The 24105-nt window shown below is 58.7% G+C and overlaps 2 protein-coding genes across 7 annotated transcripts in view; one reads left to right on the top strand and one right to left on the bottom strand.

Moving 5' to 3' along the window:
* Window positions 1–2487, top strand: part of IL34 (interleukin 34) — a 13712-nt gene extending 11225 nt beyond the window's left edge. For 2 of the 3 annotated variants that reach the window (XM_023209869.1, XM_023209870.1), the window contains exons 5-6: window positions 1832–1967; window positions 2215–2405. In XM_023209869.1, coding sequence (XP_023065637.1) covers window positions 1832–1967; window positions 2215–2405 — 327 coding nt within the window. Of the gene's footprint in view, window positions 1–1831; window positions 1968–2214 lie in introns of all 3 variants that reach the window. The other variant, XM_023209871.1, reaches the window with a different exon arrangement.
* Window positions 2488–3677: 1190 nt separating this feature from the next.
* On the bottom strand, window positions 3678–24028 carry MTSS2 (MTSS I-BAR domain containing 2). 4 transcript variants are annotated; one of them, XM_023210377.1, is made up of 15 exons: window positions 23930–24028; window positions 19141–19202; window positions 18956–19029; window positions 18134–18218; window positions 17957–18048; window positions 17779–17853; window positions 17463–17471; window positions 16396–16553; window positions 15944–16051; window positions 15040–15137; window positions 12239–12467; window positions 7926–8000; window positions 7382–7558; window positions 7060–7225; window positions 3678–6910 (listed from the first exon to the last, which is right to left on the bottom strand). In XM_023210377.1, the coding sequence occupies exons 1-15, from the start codon at window positions 23996–23998 to the stop codon at window positions 6138–6140; spliced, it is 2250 nt and encodes a 749-aa protein (XP_023066145.1). In that variant the 5' UTR covers window positions 23999–24028; the 3' UTR covers window positions 3678–6137. The 4 variants fall into 4 exon arrangements, with proteins under 4 accessions (XP_023066145.1, XP_023066147.1, XP_023066146.1 ...); XM_023210379.1 differs by having other exon boundaries at window positions 12239–12371; XM_023210378.1 differs by lacking the exon at window positions 17463–17471.
* Window positions 24029–24105: the final 77 nt, after the last annotated feature.

The following is a 24105-nucleotide window of genomic DNA, read 5'->3' as shown; positions in this document are numbered from 1 at the left end:
GCTGTATAATACGTTCACGGTGTATACGCATGACATCATGCATTTTCACAACCCACAGAACTGTACAACACAGAGTCAGAGTGTGAACACTAATGTAAATTATGGACTTTAGTTAATTAAAAAAAAGGAGGTCCCCCATCCCCGCCCCGCTCAGAGAAATTGATCTGAGGCCTCAGGGATATTATCCTCTAAAATGCCTGAGTCGTAGTAAAAAGGAAGGTGGCGAGATGACCCACGCGGGCTGTGTGTGCTGTGGGGCCTATCCCCGTCCCCACCAGCCCTCCTCAGGATTCTGATGCACACCTGTCCTGGGGACCCACCTGCTGCCCAGCCCAGCCAGCTGCTGACAAGGCCCGGCCTGTGGGCAGAACATCCCAGGCCAACTGTGAGCTTCCAATGGTGAAAGGGCTTAGGGACTAGCACCTGTTTTTGCAGCTGCCTGGAGCTTTCCTGGGACAAGACTGGTGGGGAGGCTGTCAATTCCTACAAAGTCAGGAGACTCCTTGATCTCCTTGGTGGCTCTTTTTCTTTTTTATTTCATTTCATTTTATTTATTTATTATTTTAGAGATGGGGGTCTCGCTATGTTGCCAAGGCTGGTCTTGAACCCCTGGTTTCAAGTGATCTTCCTGCCTCAGCCTCCCAAAGTCCTGGGATTACAGGCATGAGCCACCCTACCTGGCCTCTGTGGTGGCTTTTTTTTTTTTTTCCTTCTGAGACAGAGTCTCACTCTGTCGCCCAGGCTGCAGTGCAGTGGTGCAATCTCGGCTCACTGCAACCTCTGTCTCCCAGGTTCAAGCAATTCTCCTGCCTCAGCCTCCCAAGTAGCTGGGATTACAGATGCCCGTCACCACGCCTGTATTTTTAGTAGAGACGGGGTTTTGCCATGTTGGTTAGGCTGGTCTTGAACTCCTGGCCTCAAGTGATATGCCTCCCTCCGCCTCCCAAAGTGCTGGGATTAGAGGTTGAACCACGGTGCCTGGCCGTCTCAGTCTTTTCATAGCTTTCTGCCCTGTGTTTCCGTGTCTGTGTGACCTTTCTCTTACAAGGACATCAGGCATTGGATTTAGGGCCCACTCGAAATCCAGGATGATGTCCTTCTAAGATACTGAACTTAATTACCTCTGCAAAGAGCCTATTTCCAAATAGGGTCACATTCACAGGTACCAAGGGGTAGGACGAAGACACAGCTTTTTGGGGGAGGAGAGGGACAATTTGGCCCAGGACATGCTGCCTGGGTGGTTGCCCCCTTCCAGAAGATCACCCCCACGTTTCCCACGATGCTTTCTACAGTGGCCCTGACCTCCTGTTCAGGGACTTCCTTCCCTCGGTGCCACGGTACACCCCACATGACCCTGTTGTTGCGTATCGTGGAGAGAAACCACACCAGCTTGGAGCTGGACACCCTGCCCTGTGTATGTGACTTAAGCCTCAGTGTCCCTGTGAGGGCCTTCTCTTGTTCCTTGGAGTTGATGGAGGTGTTTACTTCCTGAGGGACAGTTTTCCTCAGGTCAGGGGGTCCTCACGCAGTGGTGGGTGGCCGTGCCTGGGCGCGAGATACCCCACTTTCCTCACTGTCTTGGCCTGAGCCCTTTACTCATTTTTCCAAGGATGGAAAAAAAGCAAAGCCTCTGAGTTGTGCATAGGTGAGAGGTGGCATCTGGGACCCTCCCCACGCCCACAGGAAGAAATAGCTATCCAGGCTCATAGTCACAGGATGTCTGGTCCTTCTTCTGGGGTTTGGGCAGCTCCAGGTGACTGGACAGCGCTCACGGCTCTCCTGGGGTGCGGCCCCATCTCACCACCGCTCCTGACAGTTTCCTCCTTTCCAGGACGTGGAGGTCAGCCCCAAGGTGGAATCCGTGTTGTCCCTCCTGAATGCCCCAGGGCCGAACCTGAAGCCGGTGCGGCCCAAAGCCCTGCTGGACAACTGCTTCCGGGTCATGGAGCTGCTGTACTGCTCCTGCTGTAAGGAGCTCTCAGGGGATGGGGCCTGGAGGCGGGAGGTCGGGCATCTGGGCCCAGGCCAGCTGGCAGGGCTGGCATCCTCCTGGGCATATCCTCTGCTCCCCAGGGCTACAAGCCATTCATTTCTGGAAGCCAGGATGGGCCCTGGGTAGGGTGGCGGACAAGCACACGTGGCTTGGTTTGGTGGGGAGGGTGGTCTTGAACACTGCTGCAGTCTTTTTTTTTTTTTTTTTCCTATCCCTTGCAGGTAAACAAAGCTCCGTCCTAAACTGGCAGGACTGTGAGGTGCCAAGTCCTCAGTCTTACTGCCCAGAGCCCTCATTGCAATATGCGGCCACCCAGCTGTACCCTCCACCCCCGTGGTCCCCCAGCTCCCCGCCTCACTCCACAGGCTTGGCGAGGCCGGTCAGGGCACAGGGCGAGGGCCTCTTGCCCTGAGCACTCTGGATGGTGACTGCAGATAGGGGCAGCCAGACCAGCTCCCACAGGAGTTCAACTGGACCTGAGACTTCGAGGGGTGGTGGTGAGAGCCCCCCGTGGGAGAGGACCCCGGGGAAGGGTGTTTTTCCTTTGAGGGGGATTCTGTGCCACAGCAGGGCTCAGCTTCCTGCCTTCCATAGCTGCCATGGCCTCACCTGGAGTGGAGGGGACCTGGGGACCTGAAGGTGGATGGGGACACAGCTCCTGGCCCCTCCTGGCGCTGCCATCACTGTCCCCCCGCCTGAAGAGGGTGCTGAGCCTCCTGTGGCCCGCAGCAGTGAGGCCACAGCCGTGGGTTGTAGGGAGACAGGCAGCACGATGTGGCCATTCTAGGACCCCCCCCAGCCTGGCAGACTGGGGAGCTGGAGGCAGAGGGCGGTGCCAAGTGCCACATCTAGCCATAGCGGATGCTCTTCCAGTTTCTTTTTTCTTTTTCTTTTTCTTTTTTTTTCTTTTTTTGAGACGGAGACTTGCTCTGTCGCCTGGGCTGGAGTGCAGTGGCCGGATCTCAGCTCACTGCAAGCTCTGCCTCCCGGGTTCCCGCCATTCTCCTGCCTCAGCCTCCGGAGTAGCTGGGACTATAGGCGTCCGCCACCTCGCCCGGCTAGTTTTTTGTAGTTTTTAGTAGAGACGGGGTTTCACTGTGTTAGCCAGGATGGTCTCGATCTCCTGACCTCGTGATCCGCCCGTCTCGGCCTCCCAAAGTGCTGGGATTACAGGCTTGAGCCACTGCGCCTGGACTCTTTTTTTCTATTAAACACCCCGCTTCCTTTGGTTTGCTTTGCTTTGCATCTTCAGGGGTGAACCTGGAGGGGATGGGAGGTGGCCAAGCGTAGGAAGTCAGTGGGGGCGGGGCTGAGGGTGTGGATTTGGAGTAGATGGAGCCTGCCCAAGGGATGTGGAATGAGAGGGACGCCAGGGATGGAGTTCCGGACCTGCCTAGCCCAGAGGCCTCTGTAAGCCTGGGTTGGGGGAGGTGGTGTTGGGCTGATCCCCTGGCCTTGACCCTTGCCATCCTCCCTCCCTCCCTCCCTCCATCTGGCTGCCCCCGGGCAGCGCCTAGCAGGGACACTTGTGGGGCATTTCAGAGACCCAGGTCTGGCCCTGGCCCCCACATGGAGATCTGAGATCCTCCGGGAGCCCCCAGCCTGGCCCTCTGCAGCTGGGATCTGGGGTGGGAAAGGTGAGGTGTGGGGATGGGGCGGCAAAGCAGCCAGGCAGAGGCAGGTGTGTTAATTACAGTACACCTTTATTAATACTGGAATCTTCACAGTGCATCTGTTACTTGTAGCAGTGACTATTTAAATCAGGGGGAGGATGGTGTGGAGGGGGCAGGGAGGAGAGGAGAATTTTTCCAAAATCTGACAGAAAGAAAAGAAACAAAATGGTTCATATAGGATGGAGGGTGGGGAGGGGGAGGGTGAGTAGGAACCAGGAGGGCTGCCTGGGGTGGGGGAATAAATTAAGAAAAGGAACGAGTTAACAACAGCACCAGGAAAGTTACTTCAGTCAAAAGACGCTTTTGAAAAGAATATTTCTCTGTACAAAATGAGAAATTAAACAAACGTAAAGTCCCCCAAACCAAAGTTTGTGATGTGGGATGGTTGGCTCGGATCCCGAGGTGGGTGGGCCTACGAGGTGGTCGCTACGTCGTCGCAAGGGCGGCAGGGGTGGTCTCAGGATGGACGAGGGGAGGGGTAAGTATGTACAGCCCCCGGGGCTGGCAGGGGAGGGGGACGGCGGAGTTGGCGGGGGCTGCGCCACACGAGCCCCTCTCTCTGGGAAGCCCCTGCCTTCTTTCCCATCAGGCCGTCTGAAGCCCAGGCCTGCCCACCCACTGCCCCTCACACTATTCCCACCACATCCTGACTCCTGCTCCACCGCCCTGCCTCAGCAGACCCCTGCAGCCCTGGGGAGAGTGCGGCAGAAATTCCACCCAAGATCCCCACACTGGTCACCTGCTCTCCTGGCCCCTAAAACCGGGGCTCTGGTGTTGGCCTGAGCTCCACGGGTTGAGTGCTCGGCCAGGCAGTTGTTGGACCTAGTGACTTACTTACAGGCACCATTCTCCATCAGCTCCCTCTGATGAGACTGTGCACATCAGGGCCTGCTTGGTGCCCAGACTTACCCAGGAGCTGCCCTGCCGGGGTCCCAACTCACCGCACAAGAATTCCCAGGAGCTCAAGCCTGGGAGGCTCAGACCCAGCTCCACTCCATCAAGACCAAGGTACTCCTGACCCCCAGGTAGGACCCTGCCCTCCTGCCCTGGGGCCATGATGCCCTCTGAGCCCTGCTTTCCCTCCTGACCTGCGGGGCCACCAGGACTCCCTCCGCTCGCCTTAGGCTCACGTGCTTTTACCTGCAGAGACTCGGCGTGACTTGGTGCGCGGGGTAGGGGCAGCTTTGCCCCTCCCCCTGCCCCTGCTGCCAACGCAAACATGGGGGCCGTCCTGGGATGGCATCTCCTCTGGCAACAGAGAGTCAAAGCCAATCTTCCCAGACTCGCTCCCCTACCTGGGCTTGCAGCCGGCTCAGACCACAGCAGACAGGCCAGGAGCCTCCCAACCCTGTTTTGGCTACGCTCAAGACGCCAGAGAGAACAGTAGGTTTCCCCGGGCTCTGGGGGAGCCAAGTCCCTCCCTTCTTCTCCTGCCATAGGACCACCAGGCCCCTGGGGGGGGGGGGGGCCTCTCCCCCAGGCACTCCCAGACACCCACCCTGTATCGTCCCCTCACCCCCACACACAGTCCTCGTCCACAGTCAGCTCCATTTTATTATATTCATAAAACGACCCCACACCTCCTACTGCTCCAGTCCCTTCCTTCCAAAGGTGGCTGAAACTGCGACCCCAAAGTTAAAGGATTGATGTACCCAATGAGAAGTGAACATCTGAAAATGGTGCCTGTGTGGCTGGCCGGTGACCCCAGGGCCTCCGACCTAACCCTGCTGCCCTAGTTTCCAAGGAGCTGCCCTGGCCCCCTCCAGCCAGCCTCATGGGGTGGGGGAGGCGAGGGGTGGGAGCCACCACAGGGCCCCCGGGACTTCCCAAGCAGCCCCTGGTTTCCTCCCTGAGAGTCGGCGTGGGCCCTGGAACTCCCTTCCCACACGGGAGGGCCTGGCTGTCCAACTCCAACCTGCTGCCCTGGCCCCCAGCCCCCAGCAGACATCCAGCCCAGCGCGCACCTGGCCCCTCCACAGCCGCTCTGCTTCCCGGAGAGAGAGGGGCCTGGGAGAGGCAGAGAGAAGGCAAGAGGGGAGGAGGGGGGCTCAGGCAGGGGAGAGGGGGCCAGCATTCCAGGAGGAGCTGAGGCAGGACCAGCCCTGGGAGAGGCCAGGATGGTGAGAGGGAGGCCAGCCCGGCCCCTCTGCTGTGGGCGGGGCCCTGGCCCTGGTGCTCACGGGTATGGAAGAGGCAGGGCCCGAGAGGAGGAAGAGGAGGGACAGAAGAGCATAAAACAGACCCCGAAACAGGCCCAGGCCTGCAGGCTCCGTCGCGGCCAGGCTTGCTAAGAAGTCACTTCCCGTTTAAATGCTGGAATCCAAGTGAGGTGTCTCTTTCTGTAAAGTGGCATGGCCTCTGCCCTGGTTCTGTCCTCTCTCCTGGCTGGGCCTTTGCTTAGAGTGCCTGCGGCTCACAGACCAGGCCACCTGCTCGCACTGGGGCCTGAGAGGATGGGGAGGGTGGTGCCATCATAAGATGCGGGGCGCCGACCTGTCGTTGGTGACGGTCCTGCGGAGCCGGACCCCACGCCGGATGGCCACCAGCATGTCTTCGGCCGGGGGGTCGCTGGTGGCGGCTGGGGGCGGGGTGGGTGTCTCCTCCGTGGGGGTGGCCGACAGAGCAGTGGGGAAGGGGAACTGGCCCTCGCCCAGTGCGTGGGCACCCGCCACCAGCTCCCCCAGCTTCTCCACCAGGCTGTGCCGGTTGGCCGCCAGCTGCTGCTGCTCGTCCTCGGCCCCTGCCCCGGGGTACCCGGCTGCCTCTGGGGATGGGCTGCCCCAGGCTGTGTTGGGCAGGCTGAGCCTCTTTGGGGAGGCCTTGGCAAGGTCCGGTGCCAGGGGCAAGGCGGTCTCGTCGGTGTAGAAGACGCACTCCTCGCTGCCCGCCCGTGTGGGCCCCATGTAGCCGGGTGAGTCAGGCACCGTGGGCGTCTTCACAGGGACGATGGGCGGCCGGATGGGGATGGGGCCAGCGCTGGACAGGGCGCGGCGCACGGTGGGCTTGGTGGAGGGCGTGCGGCGGATGGTGGCCACGCCGGGGGGTGCGCCCGAGGGCAGGCCAGTGGCCGTGGGCAACCCCGCGGTGGGCAGCCCAGCAGTGGAGGCCGGGCGCTTGGTCTGGATCAGGCGGCGGTAGTTCTGGGCGATGTTGCTGTTGCGCGGGATGGTGGATGACTTGTCAAACTCGGGCGGGCCCTCGCTGTCTGCATCCCCATTCACGGAGTAGCAGTCGTAGTCGGAGCCTGGGGGCACGGGACGCAGTAAGGCCGGGGGCCCAGGTGGTTCCTTGCCCCCAGCCCACCAGGGTGAGCACAGAGCGGGGAAGGACGGGGCCCTCCTGGATGGCGAAGTCCCAGCCATCCCTGGTCCCACCCCAGCCCCGCAGGCCTGCCTTGGGAGGGGATGGTGTCCTCAGAGCAGGAGGGCGTGGTGGTCTGCGTGCTGTAGCCGCTGGAGTACTGCAGCGAGTCCCGGCTGCTCTTCTGGTGCTCCAGGCTCAGGCCGCGCGTCAGCACCATGGCCAGGTCACTGGCTGCGGGGGACACCTCCTCACTGTGCTGAGGGTGGGAAAGTGCAGGCTGAAGCCTTGTGCCCCCAATCCCCTCTGCCCAAACTCCAGACAGCCCTGCCAGGTGGTTGGAGCTGGCCCTGAGGCCACTGCCTGGGCCTCCTGGGACTGACCTGGGAGTGAAGGGGGGCCCTGGCCGGCCTACCTTGGCTGCGATGGTGGCAGGGGACATCCGGGGTCGCAGTGCCTCTTCCCCGCTGGGGCCCAGGGTGCCCCCACTGGCAGGGCCTGGCTCTGTGTCTCTCAGGAGCTCCACTCGGTCCTTCCTCCGTTGCAGAGTGGCGCCTGAGGGCTGCTCGTGGGAGCCGACCTTGGACCAGTCCTGCAGGGAGGGTGTGGCAGGTCAGAGGGACCCTTGGTCCTACCATCTACAGCCCAGGGGCCCCTCACTGTGGCTGAGGCTCAGGGTGTCCAGGCCTATGAAGGGCCTCTGGTTCACAATCACAGCCAAGGGCAGAACATGCAGTGTGACCGTGGCCCCTCAGTCCCACCAGGCCCGGGGTAAGATGTGGCTGTGTGGGCAGTGACTGTAGGAGGTGGCCAGGTGGCTTGTCTCTTGGGGACAGGTGCTGTGTGCACGCACCCCCGGCTGCACCCAGGCCCTCCGTGTGGTAATGGTACCAGGTGGGGAGGGCACGGATGGGAAGGGCAGCTGGTGACTATCCTGGGGCCGGGCTGGGAGCACTGACCGAGGTGGGGGAGCTGCACTCGCTAACGGACTGGCAGGTTTCCGAGGCCTCGGAGGATGCAGAGCTGGAGGACTTCTGCCATGCGGAGGCCAGCAGGCAGTTGTAGACAGAGGGGCCGGCGGGCAGCGAGGAGGAGAGGAGAGAACAGTTTTGGTCACAGAGCTGGCATGCAAGGGCGCGGTTCAATTCAGCACCTTGCCCAGCGTCCACCCCCCTACCCCTGGGCCACGGCCGCTGAGCATCTGCAGCAGGACGCAGCAGCCCGGAGTGCGCACGATGGGCGCTGACCCACCCGACAGCCCAGCCCTGCGCATTTCGAACACGGACCACAGGACTCACTGCTGGCGGCCTGGATGTGGCCAGTCAGGGGGAAAAGAGATACTAAGGGCGGCAGCTGGGTGTTTGGTCTGAGCAGTGGGGTTGATGGTGTCACAGTTTTCTCAGACAGGACACGGGGGAAGTGTGAAGCCGCAGGTGCCATGCTGAGCACTGAACTGAGCTGCCTCTGAGGTCTCTGCATGGATGCAATGAGGGCCACCGTATTCACAAGCTGAGTGCAGGGAGAAGTTGGGGTTGGAGCCATCAGTGCAGTGATCTTGGGGTGGGATGAAGCCACCAGGCAGCAAGTGCAGTTAGACAAGATTGAACGGCCAGGCCCGCGGCTGCTGTTGCGCAGCAGTTGGGAGGAAGAAGAGAGTCCCGTAAAGGAGAGCGAGAGGGAGCGGCCGGAGGAGGAGGAGGAGGAGAACCATGAGCAGGCGACGCCCCAGGAATCAGGAGAGCCTGCTCTGTGGAGAAGGGGGTGGCTGTGCTGATGCTGCTGGGTGGGGCCGTCCACGTGGGGCACAGGGTGTCCATGGAGACTCCGAGGAGAACTGCTTCCATAGAATGGGGTGGGGGAAGCCTGTTTTAAAGTGGACGGAAGTATGAAAGTGACACGCCTGCTCTGGGCAGTGGGGTGGACTAACTGTCCTGGGAGGCCCCCCATTCCTAAAGCAGGGTAGACACAGGCCCATGAACTCCTGAGCACGTGTGATGGGCAGGGTTCCCTGGGGCAGACGCCAGCTTCATCTGCAGCAGGACGCAGCAGCCCGGAGTGCGCACGATGGGCGCTGACCCACCCGACAGCCCAGCCCTGCACATTTCGAAGACGGACCGCAGGACTCACTGCTGACGGCCTGGATGTGGCCAGTAAGGGGGAAAAGAGATACTAAGGGCGGCAGCAGTGGGGACATGGAGCACGGTGAGGTGTTGCCCTGGGAATGAGCCAAGTTAAGCCAGGGCAGCCCCCTTCCTCCAGCTCTCTGAATCATTCTGGATTTAGATCCCCAGATTTCCTGCAGATTCGAATGAACCAAGATCACCAAAATAAAAGGAAACCAGGCACCACCTGTGAAAATTCCCAGGAAATTACAAACGCAGACTTTTGGCAATATGATGGTTAAAGTAAAAAACTCAATGGAAAAAGTATTTGGAAAACTCAGATAAAAAGTTCAACACTCGCTCATGAAAAAACAAACAAAGACACAAACTTCTAGAAAGGAAGCTGATCTGATAAAGAATATCTACACAAATGCACTGATACTTTTCCCTCTGAGGTTGGGAGAAAGACAAGGATGCCCACTGTCATCACTCCTGTTCAGCACTGGAAATCTTGGCCAGTGCAACAAAGCAAGAAAAAGAACTAAAAAACAAATGGATTGGAAAGAAAAGAAAGAAGGCCAAGTGTGGTGGCTCATACCTGTAATCCCAGCACTTTGGGAGGCTGATACATAAGGATCACTTGAACCCAGGAGTTTGAGACCAGCCTAACATAGTGAGACCCCTGTCTTTATGAAAAATAAAGAAGTTAGCCAGGTGTGCTGGCACATGCCTGTGGTCCCAGCTACACAGGAAGCTGAAGCAGGACGGTATCTTGAGCCTAGGAATTCAAGACTGCAGTGAGCTGTGATCACACCACTGAACTCTAGCACTCCAGTGTGGGTGACAGAGCAAGACTCTGTCTCAAAAAAAAAGGAAAAAAAATGATCACTATTTACAAGTGACCTAATAGTATATGTAGAATATTAAAAAGAATCTACAAGTTATTAGAATCAATGTAGGATTAACCTTTTAACAAGGTTATTGGAACAAAGTCAGAAAAAGATCAATTGCATTTCTAAATACTAGCAGCTAACAGGAAAACAAAACCACCCTAAAACACCAATGTAATTTACAATGACGTCAATAAACACTGAATACATAGGGAAAAAATTCCAATGACAGATATGCTAGATCTTTACACAAAAACTACAAAACAAGCTGGGCATGGTGGCTCACGCCTGTAATCCCAGCACTTTGGGAGGCCAAGACAGGAGGATCACATGAGGCCAGGAGTTTGAGACCAGCCTGGCCAACAAGGTGAAACCTCGTCTCTACTAAAAATACAAAAATTAGTCCAGCATGGTGGTGCATGGACGTAATCCCAGCTACTCGGGAGGCTGGGGCACCCAGGAGGCTGAGGTTGCAATGAGCTGAGATTGCACCACTGCACTCCAGCCTGGATGACAGAGTGAGACTCTGCCGCAGAAAAAAACCCGAAAACCAAAAACCCCTACAAAACGTTATTGAGAGGAGGTAAAGCCTAAACAAACGGAGAGATATATCTGCAATTCCATTCAAATCCCAGGAGCTTTTTTTCTTTTCTTCTTTTGGTGGAAACTGACAAGCTGATCCTAAAAGTTACATGGAAATGCAAAGGGCTGAAAATAGACAAAGTGGTACCAAAAAAATAACCAAGGTAGGGTACTTCCATGATCAGATATCAAGATTTTCCATAAAGTTTGGCTGGGCACAGTGGCTCACGCCTATAATCCCAGCACATTGGGAGGCTGAGGTGGGTGGATTGCTTGAGATTAGGAGTTTGAGACCAGCCTGGCTAACATGGTGAAACCCCAATATAAAAAAATACAAAAAATTAGCTGGGTGTGGTGGTGCACATGTAATCCCAGCTACTCAGGAGGCTGAGGGATAAGAATTGCTTAAGCATGGGAATAGAGGTTTCAGTGAGCCAAGATTGCACCTCTGCACTCTACAGCCTGGGGGACAGAGTGAGACTGTCTCAAAAAAAAAAAAAAAAAAAAAAAAAAAAAACGACTTTTTGTGAAGTTACAATAATTAAAATGGTGTGGCTTTGGTATAAGGCAGAGAAATCAACAAGTAGGACAGAGTGCCAAGTCCAGAAATAGCCGCACACCTACAGATACCTGACTGATGATGAAGGCAGCACTGCTGTGCACTGAGGAAAAGAAGATGCTATGCTCCAAATGTCTATGTCTCCCCGAAATTCCTCTGTTCAAATCTTAACCCCCAAGATGAGGTACTGAGAGGTGGTTAGATCATGAGGGTGGAGCCCTCATGAAAGGGATCTTATAAAAGAGGTTTGAGGGAGCTAGTTTGCCCCTTCCACCACTGAGGACACAGCAAGAAGGTGACATCTATGAACCAGAAAGCGGGTCCTCACCAGACACTGAATCTGCTAGTGTCTTGATCCTGGCCTTCCAGCCTCCAGAGCTGTGAGCACTACATTTCTGGAGTCTAAGCCACCCAGGTTATGGTATTTTGTAAAGTAAGCTTTGGAGGATTTGAGATGCAAGAAAAAAATGACAAGAAATGTATGTTAACATATGGGTAAATCTAAACAAGTACTGTATGTATAAAATAAAGAAATGAAGAAGAAAAATGTCATTTGTGGGTACTATAAAAAAAGAGAAAATAATATAGCTTGTAAGTTTGAGAGAGTGGGTGACAAGTAAAAAATATATACATTCAGAGCCTTGAATTATTCAGGAGGTGGGGTTCTGACTTTGTTAAGTATGCATGTTAAGATTTCAAGGTAATCTATAAAAGAAAATAGATCGTATATAACTTACAACCCAGTAGAGGGGAAATAAGAGAAAAGAAAAAACAAAGGCAAGGGTAGAGACAAGAATTCAGGACAAACAGAAAGAAGAAAGCCGAAAGTCTAAATATGTCAGTATTCGTAATATACACAAAGGTGCTAAAAATGCCAATTAAAAGATAGAGGTTGTCAGATTGGATAAAAAAAGAAAATCTAGGCATTGTACTGCTTACGAGAGACTCACTAAAAATATAAAGATATGTGAATTTAAAAGCAGAGACAGAAAATGGTAACACAGATACTGAACAGAATAAAGGCCTTGGGGGCCTTCAGGCCAGTCTAAACAGCTATAGTAGCCCCATATGCGGCTTGCCTGATGCTGGCATAAGGCTGCTGTACCCCACCCTGATTGATCCTCCTAACGCCCTCTCACCTGGCTGGTGATGTCTGAAGGCATAGGCGAGGGGGGCTTGGAGTAGGTGGCGTCCTGGGAGACGAAGCCAGAGTCATGGGAGGAAACGCTGGAGAGGCGGGTGGTGGTGGTGGTGGTGGCTGGCTGCGCCAGGCTGCGGTAGCGACAGGTGGAACTGGGTGAGTATGTTTGGGCACCCCCAGGCCATGGGGCTCCGCCACCCTTGGCACTGCTACTGCTGCCGGGGGCACTAGGGGAGTGAAGGAAGAGGGCACAGCAGCCAGACAGGGAGACAGAGGGGTGTGTGTTTCGGGGAGGTTGACAGACGAGGGTGGGGAAAGAGGTGAGGGGCAAAGGAAGGAAAAGACAACGTCAGACTAGGAGGTCCTGAGCCCCAGGTGCTACAGAGGAGCTGTGTTTGGGGACGGTGTGGAAGGGGAGTGCCAGAGCAGGGTACCCCCAAGCCCCAGTGCTGAGGGGAGCCATGGTCAGGGAATGCCCAGGGTCAGTCAACCTCTCTGCCTCCTATTCTGCCACTAAGAATAGCTGTCCAGGCTGGGCACAGTGGCTCATATCTATAATCCCAGAACTTTGGGAGACCAAGGCGGGTGGATCATTTGAGGACAGGAGTTCAAGACCAGCTTGGAGAACACAGTGAAACCCCATTGCTACTAAAAATGCAAAAGTTAGCCAGGCATGGTGGCGTACGCCTGTAATCCCAGCTACTTGGGAGGTTGAGGCATGAGAATCACTTGAACCTGGGAGGCGGAGGTTGCAGTGAGCCAAGATTATGCCACTGTACTCCAGCCTGGGAGACATAGCAAGGCTCTGTCTTGAAAAAAAAAAAAAGAAACAAGAAACAGTTGTCTTGTCTGGGTGTGGTGGCTCACACCTGTCCCAGCACTTTGGGAGGCTGAGGTGGGTGGATTGCTTGAGTCCAGGAATTTGAGACCAGCCTGGGCAATATGGTGAGACCCCATCTCTACAAAAAATATGAAAATTAGCCAGGCATGGTAGTGCACACCTATAGTCCCAGCTACTTGGGAAACTGAGGTAGGAGAATCACTTGAAACCCAGAGGTTGAGGCCACAGTGAGCCATAATTATGCCACTGCACTCCAGCCTGGGTGACAGAGTGAGACCCTGTCTCACAACAACAACAAAACCCAAAAAACTCACCAAAAAACCTATTGGTTTCATCAAAGATCTTAATCTAGATTCTTACATCCTAAAGAATATATCCTTATCACTGATGACCACCATTAAAAAAAAGTTTTATGATGGGGAAACTGAGTCACTGGGCATCAAACAATTAGAACCAGACACAAGTCTGATCACTTCTTTTTTTTTTTTTTTTTGAGACGGAGTCTCGCTCTGTCACCCAGGCTGGAGTGCAGTGGCACAATCTCGGCTCACTCCAAGCTCTGCCTGCCGAGTTGACGCCATCCTCCTGCCTCAGCCTCCCGAGTCATTGAGACGATAGGCGCCCGCCACCACGCCTGGCTAATTATTTTGTGTTTTTTAGTAGAGACGGGGTTTCACCATGTTAGCCAGGATGGTCTCGATTTCCTGACCTCATGATCCGCCTGCCTTGGCCTCGGAGTGCTGGGATTACAGGCGTGAGCGACTGCCCCTGGTGAGTCCGATCATTTCTAAACCAGCTTCTGAAAATCTGGTATTTGCCATCCAGTCCTAACTGGATGTCTAGCATATGGTGATGGTGTGTCCCGGTACAGAGGTCACCTTCCAGGTGAATCCTGCACCCACCATCACTCTCACCCTCTCCACTCCCTCAAGGAGTGTCCAGCCCTCTGTGGCTCACACCCCCAGCACAGCAGTTCAACCCGTGGGTGGTGTTCCTGGCAATGAAAGGTGCCTTCTCTCTAAGCATGACCCTGAAGCCTCCCAGCCTCTGCCCCTGCTCATGGCTGTCCCCTGCAATCAGCCCCTTCACTGTGGGACGGCCACCCACGCAGGGTCTGAAGAGCTTCTCTCTGAGGTAGTAGCTGATTGCTGTGCCTGGCTTCTCACAAGCTCTGGATGTCCAGCCAGTGATTCTGGGGAGAGGGGTGCCTGGTGAAGGGGGACCCCCACCAACACTTCACTCTGTGTTTACTGCCCTTCCCACCCAAGCAACCCTGAACCATCAATGTCTCCTCCAAACCCAGTCCCAGTGCCTGACCAAGGAAAGGCCCCGATCCTGAGCCTGGCTAGTGACTGCAAGATCCTTGGCCTCTCCCCGGCTCGGTGAGGCTCCCGGGGCCAGTCTGGGCCAAGGCTCCAGATGTGGCAGCTGCCTCCATGGGAAGCAGCTCTTAGGAGCCAGCCAGGCTGGAGTGTCCTATACCCTGTGGCCCCAGTACATGTTTCTAGAAGCCTTCCTATCTCTCCCTCATCTTTGACTCTTACTATGACCCCACATGGTGCTGGGCCTGGCACAGTCCAGTGGTTAAATGCTGGGACTTCATGCATCAGTTTTCCCTTCTGTGAAATGGAGATAACACCAAACCTGATACAGCAGTGTTAGGATTCAATGAGGAAAAATGCATAAAGCAATTAGCACAGCACCTGGCACATAGTGGCTACTTCATAAATGAAGCAGGTACCGGCCCTGCTCTCTATCCTGCCAACAAACGCCTGTGCCAGCAGCAGTCTTGGGATGACAGGGCACATTTTCCCTCTACATATGCCAATTCCTCAGATGATGTAAAGTTGTGAATTTTGAGGCCCTGAAGCAATTTCTGATGCAGCTTTGCTGGGAGCATCCCCATTTCCTCTCGGGATACCGCCCCCCACACCCCTGGGAACCCCACCTCCACCGACCTGCACATGCTGGACTTCCGGGAGCTGGAGCTGCTGGGTGATGAGGGTGGGGTCTGGTAGGACCAGCTGTAGTCCGAGCCCTTTAGGTCTTTGATTACCTGGACAGGGACAAGGATGGGGGTCACTGGAGGCAGCTCCTCAGAGCTAGTAGGGCCAGAGGCCCCCACTCTCTTCCCAGTTGGGTCATCTCCCCAGGAGAAGACCCAGGAGTCTGAAGCCCCCTCCCCCAGGCTTCTCCTAATGTGGGGAGCAGGCAGACACCGGGGGACACAGCCTTCCTTCTCAGAGCCCCTTCAACTCACACACACTGAGTACAGATTCCGAGCCCAGCCTGGGCTGGGCGAGAGTGACCCTGACACCCTGGGGTGCAGGTTGCTCCTGCGCCTCCCTGAGTTTGTTTTCTCCTATGATTCGGGGCCACCTGTTCCTGTCTTAGAGCGGAAGATACCCTGAGATAACTTGGCAGATGCTGGGCATGCGACAAGTGCCTCCGGAGCGTGCTGCTCGCAGGCTGGTCTGACTGCAGGGGGAGCAGGGTTGGGGTGGGGTGGCCAGGTATGTCTGGGTCTAGGGGAGGGGATGGGGTTTCTGGGCATGAAGGCAGGTGGGGCGTCTCCAGGCTTGGCAGGTGGTCTGCCCAGGTAGAGCAGGGCAGGCAGACTCTGGGCCTGGCTCCATGGATCCAGGACTTCACCCATCTACTCTGAGTCTGAGAATGCTGCTGGCCAGGGCAGACCCTCCCCAACCCGGGCAGGTGATGCCTGCAGTGGGTGTTAGAAGGGGTCTGGTCTTATGGCCCTAGCTGCTTCCCCAAAATGCCATCCTCTTTTCCCCTCTACTGCTCCCAACCTAGGGCAGCCCATCTCCTCCCTGCCCCTGGCCCTTGGCCCGAGGGCTCCCACACCTGCTCGCTGGCGGGAGGCAGTTTGTGGGGTTCCGCCGTCAGCACCACCAAGTCGTCGATGATGCCCTGCAGGTGGGTGATCTCTCCCAGCATGGTCAGCTCTCCGTTCTGAGGAAGCAGCGAGTCAGACCTGCCGGCCCTGTCACCCACCTGCCCACCCGCCCTGGAGAAGCAGCAGGCCTTGTGGGGCCTCTCTTCTCTCACCCTTCCTCGCTAACCAGTGCTGCTTGGGGCTGGTGCAGGCAGGGCCCACACAGCCCAGATGGCTGGTATGATGGTCTGTCCAGACCAAATCAGTGCATGGTGAGCTATGAGACCTGCCTTTGGGCCAGGAGCATGTGGCCTCGATGCCCCCAGCCAGGGACTGTTGAGAAGTGACCCTTCTTGGAGGTCAGAAGGTCAACCCTGGGCCCAGCCCACCCCTTTGGGGTCTGAGTCCCCAGGAGCCCCACCACCACAGGCTGCAGGAAGGTGATGAAGGTGCAGAAGCGGCCCCGCTCCTCAATCAGTGCCCGGCGCACGGCCTGCTTCTCCGTCTCCTCCAGCAGCAGGTACATGTCGTTGACGTCCTGCAGGGCACTGTCCAGCTGGGGCTGCAGGTCTCCTTTCCCTGGAGGGGTGGGGAGGAGAGGCCTTGCTGGGGATGCCAGCCTGGCTTGCCACACCCACGAATGGGCTCAGACCCTGGTGGTGGCATCTCTCGGCCACTGGGCTGGGTGCTGGCTGCCCTGGGGCCATGGGACTGGGGAGGGCAGTGAGGACTCTGGGGCTTGTGGAAGGGCTAGTCCCACCAAAGCAGGAAGAGAGGCCAGACACACGCACAAGAAAGAGGCCAAAGCTGCAAAGCCACTCTGGATCGGGGCATCCCCATGGAGGCTCTTGGTGCCCAGGAGCTCTGCCAACACGGAGCCTCACTGGCCTCCACCTGGGGTACCCTCACTGTCCAGGGATGGCACCCCTCACCTCACAAGGTCCAGGGAGGTGGGGCAGAAGCAGGACAAGGGAGAGTGTGGGGCTCAGCTGCAGGTCAGGCCACGGAGGGGCGGGGTCCAGGAGAGCTAGGGCTGGGCCTTAGAGGCAGGGAAGGGGTCTGTGTGGGTTCCCACTCAGCTCAGGGAGTAGAGCACAGACAGCAACAGCGACACAAGAAGCAGCAAGAAAGAGAGAGGCGAGAGGATGATGCAGAGGAGATGATGAGATGGCAGGTGGGGAGGTGACAGGTAAGGACGCAGGCCAGCCTGGTGGGGGTGGGGCAGCCAGGGCCTGTGGCCCCCACCCCGCCCTGGCCAACCCCTCCTGGCCTGGCAGACTGACCCAGCAGTGGCCCTGGACTCATCCCTGGCCAGGGCCCCCAGGGGCCCCAGGGGGACTATGCCCCAGGCCCCTCCCTCGTGGACCGACCGCCTTCCCCGCTTCTCCTTGGCCTGGAGAGGTTCCTTCCAATGGCCCTGAGCTGGGGGAGACAGACAAATGCAACAAGGACGGGAGGAGCAGCTGGAGGGACCGACATTTGACTTACCAAGTAGCTCTACAGGAAGGATGTGGGAGGAGAGGAGGAGAGACAGAGAAAGAAAGAATGTGTGAAAGACGCCGGATGGACAGAGCCACTCCTGGGGCGGGGGTGCCTGGGCCTCCTGCTGCCTCCCCTAGGGAGGTTCTGTACCAGGTTTGGGGGGCAGGGCGGCTCCCTCTGTCCCACCCAACAGGTTGGAGGGTCCTATGTCGGGGACAGCGCCCCTCTGGCCGGGATGAAAGCTTTGGGGCGCCCCACGGGGCGGCGGGGCTGTGGAGCGGGGGCCGTGGGGCTGTGGCTGGGGGGCCGTGCAGGGCACTACCTTTGCGCGCCTTCTTTTGCAGCTTGAGCGTGTCCGATGACTTCTTTTTGATCTCATGCCGGGCTCGTTTGTACTCTGCAGAGGGAGAGAGGGGAGCGCTCTAACGGGGTTTCTGCGGAGTGGGGGGTGGGAAGCTGCGGCGTGGGGGGTGGGAAGCCCGGCCCCGCACCGCCTTCACCTTTCGCGTGGTCCTTGTCCAGCTGGTTGGCCGCCTTCTTCCAGTCCTCGATGCGCTCCTGCAGCGGGTTGATGAGGCTCTCCAGCAGTGCGCTGTGGAGGGTGGGAGGGAGCGCAGGTCAGGGTTGGGCTTCCCCGCGACGCCCCGTCGCCCCGCCCCCCTGCGGCGCCCACTCACTTGGTGAACTGCCGCAGCTTGGTCTCGATGCTGCGGTGGCGCATGCACATGCGCGTGAGCGCCGAGCCGATGTCCCTTGTGGCCCCTGGCGAGGCAAGCGTGGCGTGGGAAGGGGCCCGCCTGGGCCTGCGCAGTCCCGTCCTCGGGCCAGGAGGTGGCGCCCCGGCCGCGCAGGCTGAGCCCGCAGCCCGCGCCCCGCCCCCACCGAGCCGCAGTCCTGCCGGCCCTGGGGGATTTGGGGCCTCCTCCATCTCCACCAGCTCTTCCTCCGCCATCCCGGCCGCGCCAGCCTCCTGCGGCGGCCTCCCCTCTCCCCCAGTTGGGAGAGGCCAGTGCCAAAGACTGTTCCAGGAGCTGGCCAAACGACCCTCCAGGTGTGCCCAGATGCAGGCACGGGAGTATGAGCACGCCCATGGCCCGAAGAAGCAGGAGCCCCAGGTCTCTGCCACTCGGACCAGAGGGCAGAGGAGGCGCCAAGCCCAACGGCGCGCTCACCTGACCCTGCGTGCTCTTAGAAGGACGGCGGGCATAGGTGAGAAGAAGCCCTAAGGAGAATCTCTGTGCTGGGGGTGGTGGGGTCACATGAACAGCTCACAGCAAGAAGGGAATCCCCAGGGAACACTCCTGTCACTACTCACCCACTCCTGCTTGCATGCCTCTTGTGACGAGGGGCTCACTCTCCACAACCAGCCCATTCCATTAAGGAGCAGAACTCAAGGTTCTGGGCTTGGCGTCCTTTCCCTGGCCCATCCCTTACTCTGCCTTTCCAGCCTCCAGGCCCACCCTGGGGTACCTCCAACCTCCAGCCACATGCCTCCCCACCTCGGGTGTTGGTAGCCATGTCAGCCACTTTCTGGAAGGCATCCAAGAAGGCCACAGCAGCCAGCACGGTGGTCCTGGGGAGAGGGACAACAACACAGATGGTCAGAAGGAAAACAGCACGGATGGTCGGGGGTGGGGGGTCTCTGCCTGCCTCTCCCGTGCTGGGATGCCCCGGGACAACTCACCTCAGCTGGGAGTGCAGCTTTGTGGCCTTGGAGTTGAAGTCCTCCCAGATGGGGTAGGAGCTCTGCCGGGCAGATGGGAGAGAAAGTGAGCTTCTTGTGGGGTGGCTGCAGGGCTGGACCTGGGCCGGGCTCCCCACAGGCTCCGTGCAGGCTCAGGGCAGTTTCTGAGACAGCAGCCCTGCCCCATGGAGAGGGAGGCTGTGGCCCCTCTCGGAGGGCAGAGGACCAAGGACAGAGCCATCAGCATGAGGAAAGCCTGTCCCTAGGAACGGGTGCCTTTGCTAAGCCCTCCCTCCCTGACATCAGGACGTCCACCCTACAGGCTACAGGGGGCCCACATCTCCCTCAGGAGAAACGGAGCAGGAAGTGGCAGGTCCTGTCCCGTCGGGGTTTCCCAGGCACCTGGCAGGGGATCTGGGCTGAGCCGAACGAGAGGCATCGTGTCTCCCGAACATGTGCCTAGGACAGTGGCACTGACCTGCCCACCAGAGGCAGAGGCACAGTGTGGAGGGTAGGAGGTGGCAGGGCTGAAGGCACGCCAGGTGTAGACTGGGGCCTCCGGGGCCCCTGCCTTGTGTCCTGCATGCTGCCATCCCAGGCCAGCAGCCGTGGCTCCCAGGGCCGAGGAGACTGTGGCTGCTGCAGGGCCCAGCTAGCCTGCCCGGGACAACCAGGCCCTGGGCTGAATGGTGCCTTGTGCGGCCAACAGAGCCACCTTTCTCCACCCCCTGCTCCCCTCCCCTCCTGGGGAAACAGTGTGGCCTTTATCCCAGCCTGGCCCAAGGCTCCAAGTTGGAAGGGGGTTTCCCAATAGGGAGGTCGGGCTCCTGGCGACCAGTTGTCCAATCTGATTATGGGGCTTTTCTGGTTAACGCAAGCCCCGGGGTCCTGGAGAAACCTCAGCCCTGGCCCAAGGGCCCTGTGGAGGTCTCGCTCCTTGACAGGCAGCCCTGGGCCAGCCAAGCCCCAGCCCACAGGGGCTTCTGACCCTCCCCTCCATGTAGGATGGGCATTGGAGGCTGCGGCTCTTCCTGAGGAAAGGGGGTTTTCGGGAGACCCTGGCCCTCAGGGCCTCAGAGGGAGGCTCTGCCCAGCTGCAACCCAGGAGCAGGCTAGGGCTTGCCCTGCCAGGCTAGGAGAGCTTGAAGGGGCGGGAAGGAGACAGGGCAGCTTAGTGGGCCTCAGAATCTCCCTCCCCTCCCAGCCCAACCAAACCAGTGTCCAGAGAAAGCAAATATTTGCAAAGTCCACAGAGGCCGAGGCAAGAGTGGGGAAGCTGTGGGTGGGCTACTCCCAAACGGGCACAGCTCAGGGTGAAGGGGCCTGGGAAGCTGTTCCCAGCCATCCCGAGGAGTGGACTCATGCCACCCTTGCCTGGGGTACCACGAGGGGGTCTTCTGAAAGGGGGCACCCTGCCACCGCCTGGACCCCCACCCCCACCCAGCCTTGAAACCTTGCTAAGACCTCCCTTTAGGGAGCAGAGAAGTTGCTAGGGGTGGAGGGGGGTCCAGAGCCAGCTGTCCTGGCACCCAGCAACCTTCTTAGCCCCTGAGTAGCCCTTGGGCAATCGCAGAGATTAAAGGCTGTCCCCATGGGGAGGGGACAAGATGGGGCACAGGGGAGGCCAGGCCATATCCCCTTAGCAGATGGACCTAGGTGCCTCAGTCTCTAAGGACCTGGACCTGCCCCCCTCCCCATGGTAACCATATAAAGGACCCCGGAGACAAGGAACATACGTCTTATTTGTTTATATCCGCCTCTTCACGGACAGGTCAATTTCACTGATTAAAAATAAGAGACAGGGCTCCAGCAGCCAGTGCCCCAGGAACAGCATCCTCAGCCTTCACCGGGGACAGGCCCAGGCAAACCTTCCCAACAGCCCCATGAGATAAATACCATGACTGCCCCCATTTCACCATTGAGGAAACAGAGGCCCGTAGAGGTTAACTTATTCGCCCACGGCCACCGGGTGGCAGGGTCAGGACCGGATCCCATGTCTGCCTAGTCACTGCACACCAGGTGGAGGCACTCCCTTACAAAGCAGGGAGACAAGCACTGAGCGTCAAGGCTGTGGAGGCGGCGGCGACTGCTGGGGTGCGAGAGACACCCAGTTCTGCCCCAAGCACAGTGGCTGCTCTGGAGTGGGAAGGTGAAGGGCTCGTCACTAGAGGCGCCCAAGTGGACGGGGATGAGGACGCTCTGTCTCTGTCCCGGCAGCGGCTGTGGTTCAGATGTGGAGTGTGGGTGAGCAATTCAGCCTCCAGTCCCAGGGACTGGGCTTTCCAGGTGCCCCTGGGCAAGGGCCCCCTGTCTGAGCCTCTTTCTTCACCTGTAAAATCAGGAGAGGAAGGGCACCTGCCCCACTGGGTCAGCGTGGAGACTGAAGCAGGCGCTGCCCAGCCAGCAGTCCGTGCAGCGCCCAGCAGGCAGTAAGTGCTCAGTTCACACCGGCTACCACTATGCAAGCCCTGCCCTCTGCAGGGGCCCCTAGCAGAGGCCTGGCCAGGCCTACGTGTCCAGGTGACACTCCCCACTCTTAAGGGGTGGGCGAAGAGTACGACCCCATTTTCTGGCTGGGCCAGCACTGGGTGGAGGCCCCATTCACCTTGCTGAAGGTGCCATGCCCAGGCTTATGACCTTGGGCAAGTCCCTGCCCCTCTCTGGGTTTCCATGGACAGCCTGACACCAGTGGCCATCTGACCTCGGCCCCCGCTCAGTTCAAGGTCAGGGTCTCCCAGAGGCCCAGGGGAGGGCTTCTGTGGGGTCTGTGGACTCACTGTGGGGTGGCCTCATGGGGCAAGCTCAGTCTGCTCAACCTGGCTGCTGATGGCCGCCCTTCCTCTATGAAGGCCCTTGCTGCTCAGGCCACCCAGGGGAAAATCCAGACGCTGCCCCCCAAATCCAGGTGGTCAGCCTCCAGGTGGCCTTGTCCCCTTCTCTGCCCCTGGTCATGGCCCCCGAACACACGCCTGTGTCATAGGTAGGGGCATATCTGTCCTTGGCATCATCCCAAGTGAAGCCTCTCCTGTTTTGCCTCCACATGTCAACAAATCATGCCCGATGTCTTACTTGAACCTCTTGCTATGATCTGGGCCCACTTCCTTCTGTCTCATCCCAAAGTTCCTTGCAAATTGGCTGGAGAGGGAGAGAGACAGTCCTGGTCCGCTTCTACGAGCAAAATCCGCTGCTCTCTGCAGTGGTTGCTATGAGGCTGCCAGTGGTGGTGGGTGGTGGGGTGCGGGAAGGCCCATCCTCAGCCAGCTCTGGGATCGGACAGGGGAGGGTGGTCTGTGTTGCCCAGTCCCAGAACAGGATCCTGGGGCCAGGGCTGTGATGTCCACAGGGCAGATGGGGACTGCTGGGGGCCAGCAGAGGGGCCTGGATGTACAGTTGCAAGAGATGGGGGTCCCAGGGGGAGCGCACCATAAGGGGCAGGGTATGGGGGGCATCTACAAGCCGCTAACTGGGTAGTCCCAGGCCAGGCTGGCTTCAGGCCTCTCCCAGGGGCAGAGATTTGGCAGCTGTCCCTGGGGCTGTTGTCTTGGCAGCACCAGGAGCCTAGACCTCCAACCTGCCAGCAACCCCCACCCCTTACGGGGCCTGTCCTAGCAGCACTGTGCTGGGTAGTGTCATCCCCACCCCTAGCCTGGTGGGATTCTGTGTTGTGCACTTGGAGAGTGTGTGCTGGGGTGTGGGGGTGGGGGCCCTTGGGAGATCCTGTGGGGTGCATCGTTCTTTCCCCTTCTCCTCCCAGCCCCCAAATCCTGCCCCTTCATCCTAGGGTAAAGAAAGGGGGCAGGGCAGGAGGGCAGGAATGCTGGTTCCTGGTCCCCACCCTATCACTGGAGCTGGACCCTGGAGCTGGGCCCTCTCTGCCTAGTCAGCGTAGGGCAGCCCTGCCAAACCGTGGCCTCCTTTGGGGAGAGGAACCCACGAATTTTCCCAGGAGAAAAAATGGGGGCTGAGGTCAGGGGAAGGGTCCAACAGTCTCCTTAATGACCTTGAGCCATTCCCAGGCCTCAGTTTCCCCACCTGGTGGGGTGAGGAATGAATGGGTGGCCAGCTCCAGCCTGACCTTAGGCAATCCTGGGAGAGAGGGGGAGCTCGGAGCTGAGAGTCCAAGGTGGTAACGGAGTAGGAAAAGCGCTCCCTTGGGGTTGCTCCACCAACCCCAACCTTCATCCCGCCTCCTCCCAAGGTGATGATCAAGGCCTATTCTTGGGATGCAGGGACATTCAGCCCGGAGACCTCGGAGCTTCCTGGGGCTGTGGGGGTGGGGCGGGGCTGGGGGAGGCAGTCTCAGGGTCGGGCGCAGAGGCCCAGGTCGGCGGGGAAGGAGTTAACGGTTCTCCGCTTTATTATTTTTTCCTGCTTTGGCGGTGACAGCATTGTCTGGGCTCCGGGGCCTTTGGGGAACATGGTGGTGGAAGGGGGCGGAGGTCGGCAAGACCCCAGACTCGTTAAAGGACCCTAGAGCCGGTCCTGGATCCAGACCCCATTCATGGTTTGGCGGTCTGGGGCGCAGGGAACCTGCGTGTGCACAAGCTCGGGTCAGGACCCCACGGGGCCCCCGCGGGCACCGCACGGACACCCCGACACATGAGCATCCACAACCCCAGACGGGCACCCGGAGACACGGGCGCCCAGCAGACCCAGGCAGGACGCGCTCAGACAAGGACACACAGACACCGCGGCGCGCGGCCACACGGGGCTCGGCCACCCGCCGCCACGCGTCCCCGGGGGGACCCGCACCCGCTGCCGCGCGCCCGGCCCCCCGCACCCCGGTTACCTTCATGTCGTTGACGATGGCCTGGAAGAGCCCGCCCAGGGCGCCGCACTCCTTCTCCGCCGTCTCCATGCTCGGGCCGGGCCGGGCCGGGCCGCGGCGGCGGCGGCGGGGCGCACGGAGCGCGGGGAGCCGCGCAGGGGAGGGAGCCGGGCCGCGCGGGCGCTCGCTCCGAGGCC

Source organism: Piliocolobus tephrosceles, chromosome 17 (genome assembly GCF_002776525.5).
Source record: "Piliocolobus tephrosceles isolate RC106 chromosome 17, ASM277652v3, whole genome shotgun sequence".
NCBI classification, from domain to species: domain Eukaryota; kingdom Metazoa; phylum Chordata; class Mammalia; order Primates; family Cercopithecidae; genus Piliocolobus; species Piliocolobus tephrosceles.
The sequence above is the reverse complement of the archived record's forward strand: the minus strand, read 5'-3'. Positions and strand labels throughout refer to the sequence as shown.